The 21,221-nt window shown below is 38.8% G+C and overlaps 2 protein-coding genes across 6 annotated transcripts in view; one reads left to right on the plus strand and one right to left on the minus strand.

Moving 5' to 3' along the window:
* The window catches only part of LOC103479234 (tissue factor-like), a 48,127-nt gene that overhangs the window by 17,038 nt on the left and 9,868 nt on the right, over window positions 1-21,221 (plus strand). For 2 of the 3 annotated variants that reach the window (XM_081598398.1, XM_008433548.3), the window contains 2 exons: window positions 229-394; window positions 1,184-5,028. In XM_081598398.1, the coding sequence (XP_081454524.1) occupies window positions 229-394; window positions 1,184-1,329 (312 nt within the window). In that variant the 3' untranslated portion in view covers window positions 1,330-5,028. Of the gene's footprint in view, window positions 1-228; window positions 395-1,183; window positions 5,029-21,221 lie in introns of those variants that run through there. The other variant, XM_081598399.1, reaches the window with a different exon arrangement.
* The window catches only part of LOC103479233 (uncharacterized), a 33,726-nt gene continuing 22,872 nt past the window's right edge, over window positions 10,368-21,221 (minus strand). For all 3 annotated transcript variants that reach the window (XM_008433547.3, XM_008433546.3, XM_017310184.2), the window contains exons 9-10: window positions 13,883-15,408; window positions 10,368-12,641 (exon numbers count right to left, since the gene is read on the minus strand). In XM_008433547.3, coding sequence (XP_008431769.2) covers window positions 12,603-12,641; window positions 13,883-15,408 — 1,565 coding nt within the window. In that variant the 3' untranslated portion in view covers window positions 10,368-12,602. The remainder of the gene's footprint in view (window positions 12,642-13,882; window positions 15,409-21,221) is intronic.

Here is a 21,221-nt window from a genome sequence, read left to right on the forward strand (position 1 = left end):
ATAAAAAGGCCAAGACAACCAAATTGGGTATATTCAGGATTTAGCGGGAACACCAACATGCAGAAGCCTTATCTGACGGTTCACGAGCTGATGATCTAATATGTTTTAAAATATCTAGCTTTTGCTCCACAAATAATACACCAGGTTTAGTTTGAAGTGGATTTTTAGTGGAGCACCTGGGAGGAGTTTTCAACAGTGAGAGTCAAAAGTCTGATTTCTACCTTACAGAAAAAAAAGATTGCTGACTCCAGCTCAGCAGAAGTTTCAGGACTGGATGCTGGACAGAGCTACTGCTTCATGGTGGCAGCTTTCATTCCCTCCAGACCTAAAGCCACCCAACAAGGAGCCTGGAGCACACCGCAGTGTAGACGAGGAGACACACACTTCACACAAGGTACTTGCACATGTAGACATAAAACAGAAGCTCAGAAGCGTTAAGTGTTTTATCCATAGAATAGTGAAGCAGTAGAGCTATTGTAATTAGTTACCAACTATCAAATATCAGTCATTTATGTGTTGGTATATGTGGGTAAAATATGTTTGTAAACATTTATTATAGATTTTTGTAACCTCTGTTAAGATAAGTAAGATATTTGAGCTGTGAAAATTCACCCACATTATGCTGCCAGGGAGGTTTTACCATCTTGTTGAAGATGGAGTGAAGTCAGCCTGGGTGTCTAATGTGTTTAAATACTAACTGCTGCATCTAAAGAAAGAAAACAAATGAATGTGAAACATGGAACTTAGTACCTTACTTTGATGTCTTGAAATGTTTCATTAATAATTTATACTCCTCATATTCCTGAGCCTTTCCATCTTGGGCGTCTGCAGGTAGAACAGTCATTAATCTGCTCTAAAAATGTCCTTCTGTAACAAGTATATCTGAAGCTGGGCTCCAGTGTATTAGGCCATGTTGCAAAATATGTACCAGTGAGTTGTAGAACATTTGATTTAGGTGAGAAAATTCTCCTATAACATGACTGCTTCAGTATCAATACTATTTTATAAATGAATAACTCGTGTCAGGAAGGGACCAGAGAAACACGAGTGTTCTCAAAGTGAGCAGGTTTCTTCACACAGCCTGGAATCCAGCCGCTCTGCGGATCAGAAAACCTGGAGTTTCCCCACAAACAGGTTTCCTGCAGGAAGTATTTTCTAACTGAGACTCTTTCTGTTCCTGTAGATTTAAGCCTTGGAGCTTGGGTTGGCATCATCTTCATGCTAGTCACAGTCATCATTGTCTTCATCACAGCAACTGTCCTCTGCTGCAGAAGAAATCACAAAAGGCAGAAAAACATCCCAACAGCCCAGTCATCAGTTCCTATCTAAGGCGCACAGTATTTTCTGTCTGTCCTTTTTTTTACATTTATCTGAACACATTTCATGCTTTCTGATAGGAGGATGAATGATGAAGAAAATAAGGTTTTCAGTCACAAACTCCAGATTGATCCTCCTGCTTTATTGTTTATCAATAATAAAGTTAAAACAAATGACTGAACATTCAATTCGCAGTCAGAACATTGCATTTCCATTAACAGAAAGCTGCCAGTATTACAGTCAAGGTAATGTTACGTACTTCAGCAGTGCTGTATAGTTAGGGTTCCCACCTTTCAGAAATGAAAATAAGGGGCGCTCCACGGCGCATCGCTCTGCTCTCAGGGGGTGGGATGTCTGCTGCAGTGATAGATATTTTATGGCATTTTTTGTCTTTAAAAAGTGATCCATAGAGCAATCATTCATGCATAGAGGTTGGTTAGAGTACACCAAAACTGTGCTCCAATCAGAGTAGTATACTACCACTTACTTAAAAAGTATTTGGTAAAGTACTCAAGTACTGAGTAACTGATCATAGCACCTGATTTAATATTCAAAATGTGTCCTCAGATAACTAAAAGTATAAAAGTTATGTGAACATTCTGATATTTTACAGAGTATTACGAAAATATTTATATAAATAAGGAGTTGGGTATGGAGGCTGGTTCTAGACCAAATTCACCACAAGGGCCAGGATAGTCAGTGTTTTTTCATGGAAACACTTAAAAAAGAATGAAACAAACAAACAAACAAACAAAAACAGAGCAATATTTCATCACTTGATCTAATAAGTGAGCCAAAGAGCCACTTGTGTCTCCAGAGATCCAAGTTGCCGATCCTGATCTATCAGATGGAAAGTCTGGTCTTATACAGCAGATAAAAGTGCAGCACTATAATTTTTAATTCATTGTTAAAGTAAAATTGTGAAGGTTAAAAAAAAATCCACCACTGAGTATTAACATAAGACATTTATCTAGTAGAACTTCTTTGGTACGCCGTTGGCCTCCGTATAGATCCACCCCTGGGCTGCAGGTCTGTGTCCAACATTAATAATACTTTAAATGACAACTGTACAATGAATTCATAAAATATCAACATTTCAAAATAAAACATACAGAAAGCCTTACCAAACCTTTTAAAGTAGGAAATATTTATGTATTTACTGTTAATGCAATGTATGATTTGTTCTTTTAATGATAATTTATATTATTTTGGCTGATATCATTATACATTAAATAAGCAAATAATCAAACCAATATAGTTGGTACTACCAAAAAGCACAATAGGAAACTTAATCATAGCAAAATGTTACCATATCAGGGTCTGCAGTGTTTCTCTCCTGGTCTGTTCTGTCTGGTGTCATCAGCAGTGGGTCTCCAACCCCGGGGCTGAATAGCATTTAGGTCGGTTTTTTGTAAAGCAACAATGATAAATCAGATAAAAGTCCTTGAAAGTAGTTTTTTTTTAGTGTACCAACATTATACAGAAAAAAGTTGATCTTATTTATGTGGAATGCCCTGATATTTTTTACTTCAATAGTTTATAAATTCTGTTATGTTTTTTATACATTATGTTCCAATAAAAACAACTAAAAACAATTTCATCCTTCCTTTGCATTGGACAGACTGAAATGACACTATTTCATATAGAGTCACTGACAATCTTTATGAATGCTGACGAGGCAGCTGGTTTATTACTAGCTGGGAGAGAAAGCAAACAGGCAGACTGAGGAAAGATGCATAATCAACCTGAGATGAACAGAGACTCAAACAACAAATCAGCTGGAGAACATACTGATCTAGCAGAATGAAATACAAATGCACAAAGAATACATTTAAAAAACGAAATACTAAGTAATAACCTATGGCAAGACTTTTTTAACAATAGCGGTGGTTTCTGATCTGGGCAACATGAGCAACAACCGCCCAGGGTGGCATCTTGTGGGGGCAGCATGAGCGCCTCCACCCAGCCTCCATCCTCAAAAACCCCAGGCCCCCTCCTCTTACAACAGAGGATCTGAATGCAAATAATAATAGTAATATTTTGTGTTTGTTCATTGTGTTATGTTTTTATTGTGTAAATCACATTGAAATTCTTATTGCTAAAATGTGCTATACAAATAAACTTGACTTGAATATCACAAGACTTCAGCTGTTATAAACAACAAGGAAGATGGATCAAGTTCTTTAAGAAAATATTTGACATGAATTGGTTCGAAAATATTAACCAAATTGAATTCATGCATTAATAGTGATGAATTCAGTGTTAACACCATAAATAAAATGAGGATCAAATATGGCTGTCAAACTGATGGTTTCACTGATAATACTGGACATGCTAGTAATGGAAAAACTGGGCAGATAAATGGTTGTTATGGTAACCAGTGCAGCTGTAACCAGGGCAGGACCTGGAATTCATAATCTTGACAAAGTAAGTGGACAACTAGTCAACCTTGAATCAGATTGATTTATCAGTCATTGTGTGTTACGACTCCAAGGTCTTATAAAGACAGACCATGCATTCTATTTCACTTTCAAATATGCAAAATATCTTTAAGGTTTAATGTTTCTCCATGACCTCGTCTGTCACTTGATGCTCCTTATATTAAGATGATGACTCGTGTACAATTCAACAGGCTCTCTAAAGAAATAATCAGACCAGCTGTTGGACTGACAGTTTTATTCCTGGAATACTTCACAAAATGTACCATTTACACAGGAACAGTTTTTTCTATCTGACAGACAATAAACACATTATTATAGCAGGAAACTGTTCCTCCAACAGGTTCAAACACAATTTTGCTGACTGTCACGTGACAACATGGCTTTTAACAAACAAAAAGATCAATAAATAAACAGAGACAGCACTAAATGAGGAGGCACAGATAAAGTGTCAACAACTCATCTGCATGGGTAACATTTTCTGGTTAAAATTGCATTTGCAATCTATAGCATACATAATAAAAAAAGATGGTTTAAGACATTTCCTAAAATGTAACAAAAACCATGCATAGATAGAAGATTTGAATTTCATAACAAAACTATTTGTTCTGTTTATTTATTGGAATTCCCTGTCAGATGATGTAACCTGGAGCAGTTTAATCCAGATATATTGTCAGGATTCCAACTGCATCAGTTACTTTCACAATAAAACTGAGTTATGCAAAACATGATCTGCAAATTCATGAACACATTAACAAGAAATAGTTCATTAAAGGAAGATAAAGTATAAAATCTTTCATAGCCTGATAAAGAAGCTTCCATCTCATTGCAGCTCCTACAGTAGAGTTGATGTAATTGTGAGTATCATTGGTAGAAGCTTTAATTTAGTTCCTATTCTGGACCCCAGTGGCTACATCAGGCAGTGCATCAGCATTCTTCTGTTCTTTCTAAGAAGCTCTTACGTTTTTCACACCAACAAACAAACATGCTTATATATATATTGCTTATATATGTAAAATTTGCTTAAAAACTGAAGTTAAAGCTGTATTTTATAGTATGACCAATTCTGTGAAATAATATAGTTTGAGATTCATGTAGTAGCTTCAGTGTGCTTGAATGAGATATTGTATGTTTACTCTGCAACACATAGATGTTCTAAACTGGTATTGGTTTGGCCAACATCATGTACATAATGCATATATACTGTACGTAACAGAGTAAATATGTTTGGCTTAAAAATATGTCAAGCACAATAAAAGAGGAGTCACCTGTTTGGCTTGTTCAACTATGTTCATCTGCTGAGTACAATGGAAGATTTTCACACACTGAACAAGAAGCAATAATGTTTCAGAATGACACTTTTTTGTTTTCCACACACGTGATGACTAACAGCCAAACTAAAGGTTAGATCACTTAGCATCCAGCAGAGAATATCTCACTGTTTACAGTTGAACTCTTTCAAGGTTTGGTTGTTGTGTGTGAAGCTGCACTTTGTCCTGTAAAAACAGATTTAATATTTGCTACCAATCATTTCACAGTGTTTTCATGTAGCCATGAGATAGGCCAACGAATGGTCTGAAGTGTGAGGATTTGGTTTTCTGTTTATTTAGTTCCCTGTTGTCCAGTCTGCCTCTGGATTGTTCCCAGCTGTCCCTTGTTTCCCCTGATTACCTTCCCAGTGTATTCATACCCACCTGTGTCTCTTGTTCCCTGTCAGGTTTGTGTCTATCCTCTAATGTCAGAAGTCTTACATCAGTTGTCAAATGTTTGTTCCAGTTGCTACCAGAAAGCTATTACCGCTGCTCCCCTGTGCTGCCTGGATTTTTGTGTATTGATTCGTCATTGAAAACCATCATTTTCCACCATTCCTGGGTCCTGCCGTGTCCATCCTCACTACTACAAACTGCACATCTTGACATGTAGTGTCTGACAGTATTTTTGCTCAAGTTCCTCCTGAGAGCAGTGTGAAGACATAATATCACAGGTGATACATAGTTGTCATATAAAACAGGCTTCTGTAAAACATATACCAAGGAATAATGAGGAATAACGAGGTTATTTTACACACCAACCCACACAGATTTCCATTTGAACAAACATATTTTAATCACTTCTGTTTCTACCATTTTATGCCAGCCAGGATTTTCCCTATCGCTAAAATCTGCCTTTATAACTGATATGTTGGAAATGTTTGCCATTTCTCAGTAAATAAATAAGTGAATGAATGATTAAATAAGACCCTACTCAGAATTACCTACATGTCAGACAGAGTTCCACACAAGAAATGTGAGGCGGATTTTAAGGACTAAAGCAAATCGCAGCACTTTCACTCTATTCTTTTAAAGGAGATAGTTGATGCCCATTGTTATGGAGCTATGGGTAAAATATACCAATCAGCCACACAACCACTTTATTATGTACATTTGTTCAATAGCTTGTTGGAAGGAATATCCAATCAGCCCATCACATACTGGCAACTCAATGAAACAAGTTGCTGAAGCTCAAACCGACCCAGCATCAGCTCACATCACCACAGTTGCCAATGAAAATCACATCATTTTGTTCTCAGCCTCATGCCACCCACCTCTTCTTGTCACAATATCCCTGGTGAACTTTTCACCCCTCTGTGCATGTGAAATTATTGTGTGATTAGTGTGATGGTTGTTTAAGAGGGAAAAGTAATAAGATACCAATGTTATCCTTTCATTTCAACTACTCAATTTCCTCCTCATTGTTCATTTTCCACATCTATTCGACTGAAACATTGAACTCCCCTCCGTTCTGATCTGAAAAAGTAAAATGAAAATTTTCAGCTTGTTAGTCATTATTTCCTGCTCCGAACTTGTGAACTTGTAATAATTGTTCCTCTGTTGTGATCTCTGGATCTACTTTACAGTTGTAAACCATGCATGTGCCATTCCATCACAACACATACTGCAGCAGGAGGACTGCCATAGGAGCTCAGCTTGCTGTATTTTCTGGATCTCTAAGGGTGTGCAAAAACTAACACCCCACAACCATATGGCCGCACATCAACAGTTTGAGGAGTGTTGGTATTTCTCTTCAAATATTTCACTTCCACTTTCAGGTTTTTGTATCCGTAGGAGATATGAATACTTTTGAGGAAAGTTTATGTGACACAGAAAGGAATTCTGTACCTTTGTATGGTTCTTCACTAAATAACTACTATAATAATGAGATTCTTGGGGGGGAAATGGCATCGTTGCCCATGGAGAAGGTTGGTTGCAGAAAGTTGTGGGGCTCTCACTGTGAACATTTCATAAAGCCAAAATTAGGACTCAGGGAGGCAGTAGTAACCCCGTTTTTAGGGGAGTAATAGATCCTGAAGGGAAAGGGGTGTCACTCAGGTGATTAATGCACTCAGGTGCATTAAAGTTGTGTGTGAAAAGTCCGCAACCACATAACTGCACGTCAACTGTTCAAGCATGTGGTAGACTAAAGTGTTTCAGAAACTGTGGATGTACTGTAAGAACTCTCACATTTCCAGAGAACTCTCTGAAAAAGACCAAATATCCAGTGAGCAACAGTTGTGTTGACTGACATGCCTTGCTCATTTCACAAGTCAGAGAAGGACAGACTGGTTCAGAATGGTAGAAATAGAACACATTATTGTTCCAAAGTATGCAAAAATATTATGATTTAATGCAAAGATGGAGGACCTAGAGGTGAATGAGAGACAGCAGCAGAAAAGCAGAAAAGAAAAAGCTATTTTCCAGCAAAGAACAAGAAACTGCACCTACAATTCATACAGGAGAAAGTGTCTGTTATTGTCAGAACTATAAGTCTTGATTTAAGGTGTGGCATTCTGATGTCAGGGCCAAAATCTGGTGAAAACAAGTTGAAAGCATGGATTCATCCAGCAAATAGTATTTTACCACTGCCAAAATTGAAACGGTTCACCACGCCCCAACGGCCTCCACAGTCACCAGATATCAGTCCTACAGATCATCTTTGGGGTGAGATGGAACAAGATATTCACGAGAAATGTGCCAGCACACCTACAGCAGCAGTGACTATGTTACCAAGGAAATAGGCCTGAACCACCAAGGTATGAACTACACAACAGAACTAAAGATCTCAGCAGCTTTTTTGAAACCCATGAGTTTGTGGCTGAAAGGTGGGCTTTATTTGGCCAAGATTGACTGATGATTAATTGGATGAAATCTGGAGAGTCTGGAGAAAAATTGGCTCCAAATATTCGGTGGTATTTATTTCACTGTACTTAAAAACTTCTGATGTGTATAGCACATTATTCTGTTGAAAGGAGAATTCTGGTCAACATGTATGTAGGTTGCTGATAGATTTTGCTCAAGCTGGATGGGTATATAATGGCAACAAGCTCTTAATGTTGTTTTGTGTGAGATTCCATTTGGTTGAGCAAATAAAATCCTATCTGTATTTTATTACTGTGTGGAAGAAGTAAAATATTATTTGCTATTTACACCATTTGACAGGTCTGAGCTGTGGATTTAGCCAATCTTTAAAATCGTTGGGCGCTTCCATATATAATTTGGGATTTTTTTTCCCCCACCAACTGCTTTCACTGTTTCACAATTTGTATTTATTTGGACTTTGTAGGTCAACTCCCAGAAAGGATGACTGAAATGAAAGCAAGTTTTCAAAAATATGTGCTGTCGTTTGCAATTTATTTTTAAAGAAAAGAAAGACAGAAAAAATGTATTAAAATCAGAAATTGTATTTAAAAAAATTGATTTATTTTTAAGCCGTATCGCCCAGCCCTATAATAATGTAAGGAGTATATTAAGGAGCCAAAATAACAATGTGTTTCAGTTTAATCCAACTCAGATATCATGCCAGACATGTCAGTATTTTTTTTTGTCCTGTTACAAAAACAGATTTTTATGACACTGCACAGTCAAACCTCCAGTATTTGTTCTCAGTCCAAATAAATGGGTTAAGCCTCTCCCATCCTTTATTTGAATCTGAACAGTTTATGAGAGGTCACATAGGTGCGCGCTGTATGTACCAGCAGCATGTTGAAGCTGTTTATACAGTTCTACATGTGAAGAAATTAAGGAAATTTTGTTCAAGTTATGTTTGTTAAGGATCATTGATGTAATGATCCTTTTGAATAATTTAGAATAGTGAATAAAATTTAAGACCTGGAATTCACAGTGTTCAGCAAAATCAGAAAGAAGTGCATTACTTTTGTCACATTTAAGGATTAAGTGATGATCTCAGAATCAAATTTAAATGATTGGTAAGTGCCTTCCAGTGGTAAGATTTTGCTTACATGTATATTTTGATAGCAGGACTTCATGTCATTCTTCTCAAAACTTGTAACGCTTGTACTCAAAACTTCTCCTCCACACTTAGTCTCTACTCTGACTCTCTGCTCACTTATGAAACCTGTAACTGCCTTTTGGCAAAGTGGCCTGGCAACCTCTCAGCCAATAGAATGAAAGTGTTGTACTGGTTGCGTTTGTTTCCTTCTAGCCTGTGTGGCTACTATTGATTGTAAGTCATGTGCTGTGTGGACTTGTTTCAACTGTTTTACAATACAAACTGGATTCATTGGCATTACCTTTCACACATAAGAATGAAATAAAATAAAAACATATTTTTTACGAGCAGAATTACTTGAATTTTTAGCCAGAAACTTGCTTCTAAACAACCAAGAAATATTTCCTATTTAGCTAAATTGGCCTGAAGTAATGATTGTTATTTTCTTAGCGTTGCTAATATTTTCATACTGTTTTGTAATAAGAGAGAGCTGATGAGAAACCGCTGTTAGAGGAGAAGTTAATTAAAAACCAGAGGATTTAGTGAGTAAAGGTCAGTCAGGATCAGAGCTGGAGCTGCTGGTCTTCAGTCTGTTTCCAGCTCAGCTTCTCCATGTCGGTATTTAGCTATAAAGATGCTACGAGTCAGAGCCCAACATGCTGAAAATGGCTTTTTATGAATGTGAAGGAAACATATACGAAACATATATCGTATGTATTTTCTATTACACTTTAGGATAATTTCTCTTATTCTTGGCTTTAGCCTGTGAACCAGGTCATCTCAGAAGTCATTGAGTTCTCCCAGTGTGACCTGCAGACTGAAGCCCTGCCTGTGGGCAGTTTTCCCAGTATTATATGAATAAATACATTTGTATTTTGTTCTTTTATTCTTTCACTTTACATATTTTTTAATAGAAATATCTCAATCTGAAGTATTAGACAGCTTATGTAATAAAATAAATAAAAAAATTACTCTGCTAGATTTCTTTTCACTCTGTCTATGCTGTCCATAGCAGAGTTGACATATCATACTGTATTTTTTTTCTGGGAAAAAAAGTAAGAAAAATATGTAGCTAATGTTTTACAATACAAACTGGATTCATCAAAGTTTATTGTCTTTACAAAAAAATAAAAAATAGAAGGAAATGACATGTTTTTCTTCATATCTTGAAATGTAAAATGTACATTAAATTATGTAATCATATTAGGGATGCTCCGATCAGGTCTTCTGCTGCCGATTCCGATCAATAATGAGGCAGATCTCTGCCAATCAGCTGGATTGACTGTTAAGTTTTTCCTTTATGCTACTATATGATCTGACAAAATAAAAAAAAATTATCTGCCAATAAATTTACCTAATTTAGGCATGAAACATGCAAAATACTTGCAGGCAAAATATAGCAGCTATTCAGTCAAAAGGACAACTGAAAAACCTCCAATCAGTAAAATAATATTTAACAGTAAGACTCTCAGTACCATAAATTATACATGTGTCAAATACATCTGCCTATGTCAAATAATGTCAAGTAAAAAAGGAAACATTCATTCAAATTCAAACACAGGTTGCATCAAAATAAACCATCAGCCTGAAAGCATGGCTGGTTCTGACTGAGCGGAGTCATTCTGCAGAACACAGGAGGAGGCAGAGGAGATCGATTCTTTTTTCACAGATTATCTGTCCTATGTTAGGACAGCAAAAGTTTTAATACATATCTAAAATCGTTTTTTTTTAAGTTGCATGCTGCAGCTTTAAGCAGAGGTTCGCTGTTCACTGCAGGTGACGCAGAAACGGCGCTACGTCTGTCAAATATAACCACCAGCAGCGCGTAGCGGCGGTTCAACAAAGAAAACAACCAGCATCTTGCACCGCCAGCTTGAAGACTTAAATTATTTTTCAGGTTATTTGTTTAGCTTTCTGACCGTGATTTTAATCCGGATGAGTGTTGGTCCGGAAGACTCCGGAAGTCCTTTTTTCCTGCATTGAGTCTCGATGTAGCCGAACTCCGTCAAGTGCTTGTTTTTTAAATGTCACATTAGATTCGTCGTGTTGATGCATTTTGACGTGCTTCACCCCCGAGGTAAATTCCCCGGTTCCCTCTGAGCGTTCAAGTTCCAAACCACATTGCTTAGGATTTACATTGCCAATGTAAGCGCAGTGTGAAGGAAAGAGGACAAGCAGGCCGCAAAGTGAGATTAATGTGATCGGTTTTGGTGATCGGCAACAAGAGACTGTGAGTACAATCACTACAACAAGAGTATGATTGTGATTGGCAATCATACTTTTTCACGAAAATCGGCCGATTATGATCGGTGGCTGATCGATCGGCACACCTCTAAAATATATTCTCGAATAAAACAGTGTAAAAGTGTGTCTGTTCATCAATGTCAATATAAAAACTATTTATTAAATGAAGGCATTGTGCTCTTTATTAACTAATCCCCCAAAACAATTAAATAACCACATCAAAAGTTAGAAACGCTGTCTTTACTGCTTTCTTTGATTACCAAATAAATTAGTGTGTGTGAGAGAATGTGCCAATGACAGGTATTAACTTAATATACTTTGTAGAATGGCACTTTGTGAAGTTCCCCATTTACTTTTATTAGCTTACTGGAAGACAGGCCACATTCAATATGGCGGACGCTGTGACGTATCGCAGCAACGGGCCAACCCGCTCTATGAGGCACACCCACTAGAAGGAAACAAACACACCCAGTACAACACTTTCGTTCTATTGGCTGAGAGGTTGCCAGGCAACTGTGCCAAAAGGCAGTTACAGATTTTGTAAGCGAGCAGAGTCTGAGCAGAGACCAAGTGTGGAGGAGACATTTTGAGTACAATCACTACAAGTTTTGAGAAGAATGACATTAAGTCCTGCTATCAAAATAAAAATGTAAGCAAAAGTATTAAAATTTTGAGAACAAAAAACATGAAATCCTGCTTTCAGACAGAAAATGTCTGCTCTTGCATTATGGCAGAAAAATGTTTCTATAAAAAAACACTTAAATTCTGGAGCAACATGTTTAGGGATATTGAGCTGTGCTTTAACAGCTGTGATGTTCAGGATATAATAGAATACATTTTCATGCAAAGCAATGACTGAGGGTGAATCAGGATGAGGATCACATTTAAATCTACATAATATGGAGTTACTGATCAGTGGAGGCCCCTCCATACTCTGGCCACATTCTATGGCTGTTTTAGCCTAAACTACTTATTGACAATTATTCTCCAAGTCACAATGTCAGAGTTAATTAATTCATCTATATACATACACATCTCTGGTGTCTCTCTGGAATGGTATTCATTTTCCACAAATAATGTATTCACAGACAACTGGTCCAGTACTTTCACGTCTTTTCCACCTGAATAACTCTGATTTCTGGATCACAAGTAATTTACAGGCATAGACACATGTAACTCCATAATAATGTATTTTTCCTTTCTATATAATGCTACATTTTTTCCATTAATATTTTCTGTTTGATAATCCATTTTTAATTTAATCTCCATTCTCTTTTCTTTTACAGGAAAACAGAATGTTATTGCCTTTGTCAGAAGACAGTGCAGACATAGCAGAGATCACTTCAAGTCAATACTCTGGGATGAGGTCTTCTTGTTCTGAAAAAAACAGAACAAACAAACAAACAAAAAATGGTTGTCATTAGAATAAGCATTTTTCAAACTCAGTTTAACCCAACTTCCCCACACCAAGGTTAGGCTGAAAACACCTGCATGGTCATTTAGCTAAAATTAACCCTAAATCATAAAACATAAATTAATTTCTAAATATTACTTTTTCATGATTGTTGAGCAAGGATAAAAAATTTGAATGAATGTGGGATGTGTGGAGAACAGATAAGCATGGAGGACATTGCAGACTATTGCAGCATTGTATAGCAGGGGTTTGGGAAGTACATACACCATACGTGTGATATCATGTACAACTACTGTGGTAGATAATATGGCACCTATGCTAACAACTAGGAGTTCAATGTCCTTAGAGAGAATGACTCTTTCATTGCTAATGCTGTGTTGCAGTTTTCTCAAAGGTCAGAGCTGTCATACGTACATGGGTAACAGCCATCCAGTCAATATAATTGGAGAAGTCAGCATTTCAACATGGTGATGCCCAAGAAGGTATTGTTCGCAATATCTTTTTTGAACATCATTTTGCACTTTACTTTCCATAAAGAAACATCTGTTTTCATTTGCTCATCATAGAATTGCAGATTTTACATGCAACATTGATTTTGGACACACTCTTACTTATGTGTCTTGCAAAATAAGCATGTTTCCACCACAACTTACTATTGTTAATGTGAGAGCAGCCATATTGAAATGTGAAGGAGGAGTTGTGAACGACGACGTTGAGTTTTTAGACTTGTAATCTGGCTGTGGTTGTAGTTTGGAAATGGCAGCGGAGGAAATGAACTAAGTTATTCAGTCCCTGTTGGCCACACTTCCAAATATTGAGCAATTAAAATCGGAGCAAGAGTCTTAAACAATAACATGCTTAGGGCATTTTATTGCTGGCAAAGATGTTATTACGCTCTGCACTTCTCTCTTTGCAGTGGTGAATGCTTATTTACTGCACAGGCAATCTACAGAAAGCTTCATAGTGTAGCTTCCTTCAAGATGGAGCTGGTGCATTACATATGTAATGGCCAAATGTTAGTGACAGTGTAAAATCAGATCCAGATATGATCAATCTTCACCAGACCACTCCTCCAGCACGCAGTCATTTCTCAATAGCATGAGCTCCCGATTTCAAGATAACAACTGAATATTATCTATCTCAGGGAACAGTTTCTGTAAAAAAAAGTTGGTTGCCTTAAATATCTTCAAGATTTCAAACTTACCTTGAGAGATGGTCTTGGAGGCCTTACAGGTCTTTGAGATCGTACTGGATCTGGACCTGATTTTGGTGGTGGTTTGTCTTGGCTTCTTTTCAGTGGTTCTAAATCATCCGCTACATCAGGACAACCAATGTATCCTCCAGCACCAAATACTGATCCCAGATCAGCTCCAAAAAAAATCTGACTGTTTGGGGAATCAGAAATACTTGAGTCATGTTTGGTTGACATTCTGCTGATGGTCTTGTTAAGTGTTTCAGTTGTAGCAATATTGGCGGTGTTGGTAGAAGAGACATCTGTGCGGCCAAGTTCCAATCTTTGAATGTTGTTTGATTCTAGATCACTGTCCGAGCTGTTATTAGAGAAACTGAGATTGAGTTCTGTTTCTACAATGCCTTGATTTCCTTTTACGTTGGCTACTTTTTCATGACTGTACATGTCGGGTGTCTCTTGGTTGTCATGGCTATGTAAATCTAGCAATTCCTGATTTTCAGTCATGGTGAGATTCTGGGGTTCCTTGTTATGATGGTAATCTGAGACAAGTACTGCCTGATTTTCTGGGTCATAAGAAGTCAGAAGCTCTTGATTTTCATGACAATCTAAATCCAAAACCTCCTGGTTTTCAGGATATGAAAATTCTTGTAGTCCCTGATTGCCACGGTTATCTCTTTCCAGCACCTCTTGATTGTCGTAATTACAAGGTTCAGGTAAATTGTCCTTGTTGATATTTGGACAGGTCTCCATCACCTCCTGATTTTCATGAGAACTGGTATCCATGAGTTCCCTTTTTTCATAACTAACAAGCTCCTTGCTGAATGAACTAGATGGCTCTAACACTTCTTGGTTTCCAGTACTTCTATAATTTATGACTTTTTGAAAATTGTAGTCGCACTCTTCAAGGACCTCTCGGTTTTCATACGTCTGAGCATTCAGTACTTCCTGGTTGGCATAGTTGAAGTTCTCCAATTCTTCATTGTTTTCATAGGTTGCTTCCAGGTCATCATTACCACAAAGGTCTAAAACCACCTGGTTCTCTTCATCAGGACTTAGTTTAAAGCCATAAGGGTCAGAATCACACACAATTTGACAGGCAGAGATGTCAAACCCATAGGGATCAAAATTATGCTCATAAGGTGAAGATGATGAGGGATGACCATCAAAGTGAATATTTTCTGCATGTTCTGGGCTCAGCTCAGCTTCATCAGGGTCTACTAAAGAGTGGCTAGAGGTCTCTGGGCTGAGTTTAAACCCATAAGGGTCGAAACAAGAAGGACTGGCTGAATTATAGCTTAAACCTAAATCGGTTTGATAAGAGTCAGATTTAATAACATCTTGGTTCTGAGAGTCCATTGGATTGTGGGAGTATTCTGCCTTTCTGGGTTTCTCTGTAGTGTTTTCTACCCTTTCTGTTACCTTACTGGAAAGTAAATCATGAGGATCAGTTTGCTTTATGTCACTTATCCATTTGGATTCCATCATCAATTTGTCACTGTGACGATGACAGACAGCCTGAGTTGAAACGGAGCTGGGACCTAGCAGAAAAAAAAGGCAAAATTACAAAGAAGTTTGGAATCTATGTTGGTAAATCAGATCGAAATGTCTACACAACCTAGAAGAAAAAAGTGCTGCTTAAAAAGGCAGAAAATTCTAAAATTTTTGATTTAAGTAAAATGCAAGTCTCGGACTATAAAAAGCTTGTTTTAACTCTCCAACATTGCCCCCTGCTGGTAGTTTTGTCTCATCATAAATTTAAACTGTTTAGAAGTCTCATCAATAGTTTTTGCATATAATTCAGTTTATACGCAAGTAGCGTACTTGAACAAATTCTGCTAAACCACAAGGACAATTCCTGTTTTACACTGAAATTTCAGCTCTAACATACAATTTTTTCAAAACATTGCACACAATTTTCTGCATTTGGCACAATTACCATGAAGAAAATCTTTTGTTTTCACAAGGAACAACACTGTCCTTTAAAACTAAGTTGATTGCTCTACTATACACACTGACTTTTCACACGGACAAACACCTGTCACACAGTTTTACAATAAGAATTTGGAACTTTAGGATAAAAAAATCAACAGGTTTTGGAGCAATGGATTCCAAAATTGGAAAAACAACCAGAACCATAAGAGTGACAGGACAGCAAAGGCCAAGGACTTTGCCGTCCTCTGATAATACACTCAAATTTGGTTGAGTGTATCTGCTCAACCAAATTTGAGGAGGTATGCTGTGGCATCCATCATCTGGACTTTCCAAAGTGAGAATATGTAAGACATACTCTCTACGGTGGCCACCGTAACTCTCTCTAGAAAACTGCGTATCAAAGCTGTACTCAAACTGAAATCATGAACATGATCCCAGAAAATAATGTCACAACATAGCAAATGCAAAGAAAAATAATAGAAATGTCAAAATATTGATACACTCTAAAACATTTGAATGTAGTTTAACTTGGAAATACAATATAAGTCAACAAAAAATTTGTATTGGTTTTAACTCAGAAAATAAAGTTTATAAAGTTGATTAAACAAGAGACAAGTTGTCTATTTTTTAGCTCTGATACTTCATTAATCTTGAATTGTGATTTTAACTTAATGCTTCAATTTAAACCAATTAAAACTTCCCTCACCTAGTTAAACAGCACACATTTCTCTATTAGTTTTACTCACAATATCAAGTTAAAATTACTACTTATTTTACTTTAGGATCATTTAAATCCTTGTCTCAAGATCCATGAACAAAATTTCTGATCTGATAAATTTTATTAAACATCACAATGAATTCTGCTCTAAAGCATTTAGTGTGATTCCTCAATCTTTACAATCAGTCAGATCAATGTAACACACTTCCATCTCACTCACGGTGCCACACAGGATACAAAAACATGCCGTTAATTAAGCACACAGGGAAATAGTTCCCACTCACGTCCTTTTCTGCTTTCAGTTTTTTTAAGTGCTATCCAACTCTTGGAGGTTTAACAAAATTAATAAAAAGTTAACACAACTTATTAAGTTTATCTTTCATAGACTTACACATTTAAGTATATTTAATAATGAGTACTTTCTACTTCTACTCAACTACATTTTACAGTATCTGTACTTTCTACTTCACTACGTTTCTACAAGTGTTGCGTTACTCGTTACATCCAAGTCGCGTTGAGCTTTTTGTCCGTTAAAATGTGAAGTTCAGGGACTTAAGGTGGCGCCGTAAAATCCGAGCAATAACGTGACTTAGTGTCTGTTGTTACTCTTCGCCTCCCCCTTTACCCGCACACGGAGCTCCAAGACATGCGCAGTGGTTTCCTCTGAGCGGGAGGCGATGTGTCTGATCGTCAGTAATATAATAGCGCTGCATAATAAATCATAAGATATGGCGACATGTAAAATCAGCAGCGCTTCGCTTTCACAGACGGTGGGACTTCGTCCAATTTTTAGCGTCACTTGGAAGGAAAGCTTAAAGAAAGGTAAGATCTGTGGACGTGATGCTAGCTAAGCTAGCTGTAGTGAGACACATGTTGCATCTGCGATGAAAAAAAGTCACTCATGCGCTGAATTATTGTTGACTGAGGTGTCGCATATATGGGACAACGCTGGTACCAAAGTGCAATAAAGTGATATGACATTCAGGAACGATCCGATTCTTCTGAACGGATCTTTACTGATTAAATTTATTTCAGCTCTAAGAATTTAATATTTAGTTTTTTTTTATGGGAATGTGGATCTTTCAGATCAATTTGAGAAGCAATTTTGATAGGTAAAAGTAAATTTGTTTTGTGTCATGTAGCACGGGGTGCTGTTCTTGGTCTAGACTTGGTCTTGGGTAGGTGGTCTTGACTACATACTCTGCTACTGGCTCCTTGGTTGCCTGTCCTCTCCCACCCACCTTCTTTCCATCCCCTTTCTGTTGGATTTCTTTATAAATAAATGCCACTAGTGGCAAAAAAGTGAAGTTCATGCTACGTTGGGACAGGAGACAAGATGTTTCCATCCCTGAAATTATGATGCATAGAATCATATATCTAAGTCTAAACTATGTTACAGAGTAAACACAATAAAAACATGCTTTATCTGTGGCATTGTTCATTAAAATGGCACATTTCTAGTGTATTAAAATTAAATATGATTGGTAAACTTAATGATATTAGCGATTAGGTAATCCATTCAGCAAGTACTTTTACTTTTAATACTTAAGTATTTTTAAAAGCCAGTACTTTTTACTTTTACTTAAGTACAAATGTTAATGTGATAGTTTTACTTTTACTTCAGTACATTTTTGTCTGTGTATTTGTACTTTTACTTAAGTAAATTTTTTGAGTACTTTCTCCACCACTGCCTCAATTCACAAATGGAGTCTTGACAAAAGATCAGTGTGGAAGACTCTAGTCGCACCTGCCTCATCAATCAGCGCCTCCCTCTCTGCAACCTGGACCTATCAGCCCGGTCCAAGCCTCGCTCCAGCCAATCATCGTTTGGGCTCCAGTTCAAAAGGACCCGCTCTCTCGCCTGACTGGGATTCACCGTTTCCTGCTCCTTCGCCAGGATCCATCTAGGCAAGCGGACACTTAATCCCATCATTAACATCCCCAGGCCGTCTCTCTTCACCTCAGGCCCTGGCACGAGCCGACCACGTCACCGTTCCCTCCCAGCTCATCGTCCATCTTCTCTCCATTTCACCATCGCCTTCCCACCGGTTCCCCGCTCCGAATCAGCCACATCAACAGCTTCTCTCCTTCCACATGACTTCTGTCAGCCCGCTCATCAGCGCCTCTCCTTGGATCTCTCACGCTACGCCCGCCTCGGGCTGTCGGGGTAAGACGTAACCTTCACATGTCTCATTCATGTTTCGCAATGCTATAAAGTGCAGGCATTTTAGTCAATCCCCTTCCCAAACTCACAGGCCCTATTCGCATGCGCCACTCAGGCTATGTTTCTATAGCTCCAGGGCTTTTTAACCGAATAAACGAATAAATAGTAGCATTCCCCCCGCCCCTCCCACGGCGAGCGCAGGTAGCTCTCCGGGCTCTTTTACAGCGTCTCGCACACAGTAGTAATTCTCCGTTATTTACCATTATCAAGCTCTCCATAGCTACTTCTTGAGCTCAGTTACGCCCTGCACTGGACTTCCTGCTCCTTTTCCCAGTCCCTTTCAAGTCTAGCAGCCGCGCTTATTCACGTCTATCTGCGCTGAGGGACTATTCATAAACAGCAGTTGTTTGCGCTCTGAGCTACAGAGAGCAGAGCAGCCGGATCGTCATGATTACCGCATTTATCTCTCTGCTTCCATATTCGTTAACTTCACTACCAATCGACGCTAGTGAATGAGATGTGCATTAATGACCCATTCGAATTAAACGCATGCCAGCAAAAAAAAAAAAAAAAGCCGTGCGCCGGCTGAAGAGAGGTTATCCGTACAATCTGCGAGTCTTAAATTATATTAGCCTAATTGTGACTCTCGCCTCGTTACAAGGCGACATGTGCAGTAAACTGGCTGCTGACGGATCGTGTAGCTGGTCAATATTTCCTCCATGGCTCATCTCGGTAGGGTCAGTAAAAGTGCTTTCTCTAATCGTTGAACAAGCCAAATTCTTGCTTGTTTGGCCATTACCCAATTATCGCTTACATCAAATTTTGTTCCGTGTCCTATTCACTACTTGCCAAAAGCAACCTTAAATAGTAGGTGGTTTGCCTCAATATAAGTTCTGGCTTCGACTTAGGAATTTTTCCCCGATACATAACGCGTCGTGGCTGATCGCTGTTTCTTGTCGCTTCCCCACTTCCCATATTGTGTCCTCTGTCAATTTTCACGGTTAAACTGTCTTATTAGTTGTCTTCCGAGCCGCCTACAATCGCCTCGAACCCTGAGTCACTAGTGCTGGACTTTCCCTGTGCAGCAGCACCAGAGTCCTGCTGCTGCTGTACTGAGCTCGCAGGAGCTGCAGGAATCCATCCATCCATTTTCTTGCACCCTTTTTCCCTCAGTGGGGTCGGGAGGGGTGCTGGTGCCCATCTCCAGCCAACGTTTCGGGCGAGAGGCGGGGTACACCCTGGACAGGTCGCCAGTCTGTCGCAGGGCAACACAGAGACACACAGGACACACAACCATGCACACACACACTCATACCTAGGGGCAATTTGGAGAGGCCAATTAACCTGACAGTCATGTTTTTGGACTGTGGGAGGAAACCGGAGTACCCGGAGAAAACCCACGCACGCACAGGGAGAACATGCAAACTCCATGCAGAAAGACCGGGGCCGGGAATCGAACCCAGAACCTTCTTGCTGCAAGGCAACAGCTCTACCAACTGCGCCACTGTGCAGCTGCTGCAGGAATCACGGCAAACTGTGCAAAGAACTTTGCACAGTTTTTCCCCAAACTAACCGTCTGAGTGGAGTAATGTTGGAAGCAGGCACGTTGGCTAGTGTTGACTAGCAAATATCAATTCAGGACCTAAGCTCGTTAACAATTAGCCTGTCTAAATATTTATGTTTATGTTCAGCTTCATAGATTCATTTTGCCCCCCCAATATAAGTTGATGCCCCCCCTCCACACCTCCCGCATTAAACTCTTCTGTAGCCGTGGTCGTCTAAGTCGCATCTCTCATCTAAGATTATCCGAAATCTGCATGCTATTATTTCCCAAGCCATCCTGTCACATCCAGGTTGATGCAGCCTACTCTCTAGCTCACCCAGGTTCCACGCTCGAATGCGTTCGTTCCATTCTCACCTCAGGGCCGATTGCCATTAGCAGTCATTCTCGTGGGCCCAACAGCAACGCTGCAATCAGCATTTGCAGTGTTCAGAAGCACACGGCCCATCCGGAGGAACCGAACCTCCAATTTCATTGCCAGGTCCAATGAAGTTCACTTGCATGGCTCGTTTCAACAAGTTCAAGTCTTAAAAAAAAAAATCTCTTTGTATCTCCTCCAGCTTCAACCTTCATTTCAGCAGCTCAAGTCCCTAGCGTTTTACTAATCCGTTCCATTGCCATAACCTGTTCCCTGAAGGGTCATTTCTGCCAGCGATCCCATGTCGACGCTTTCCTCATAAGCAGTCGTGTCCCAACTATAGAGCCGAACCTCCACCCATCTGTCTCATGACATCAACCGGCACCAATCATGTTGGCATCTCTGCTCGTTTTCAGCCCTGGTCATTCTAACATCCTTGCTGATAATCCATCCCTCTCAGCCTCCATCCAGTCCAGTCCCGCTATTGGACAAAGTCACCCACTTCAAATCTCAATCTCATGTCCCGCATTGGAATTTATTCTGTATATTTTCTTAGTCTTTCATTCTCATTCGAGTTCAAATTTTTATTCTTTTTGCCCGTCTATCATTTCAAGCCCC

Source organism: Poecilia reticulata, chromosome 17, assembly GCF_904066995.2.
Source record: "Poecilia reticulata chromosome 17, P_reticulata-male-v2, whole genome shotgun sequence".
NCBI classification, from domain to species: Eukaryota; Metazoa; Chordata; class Actinopteri; order Cyprinodontiformes; family Poeciliidae; genus Poecilia; species Poecilia reticulata.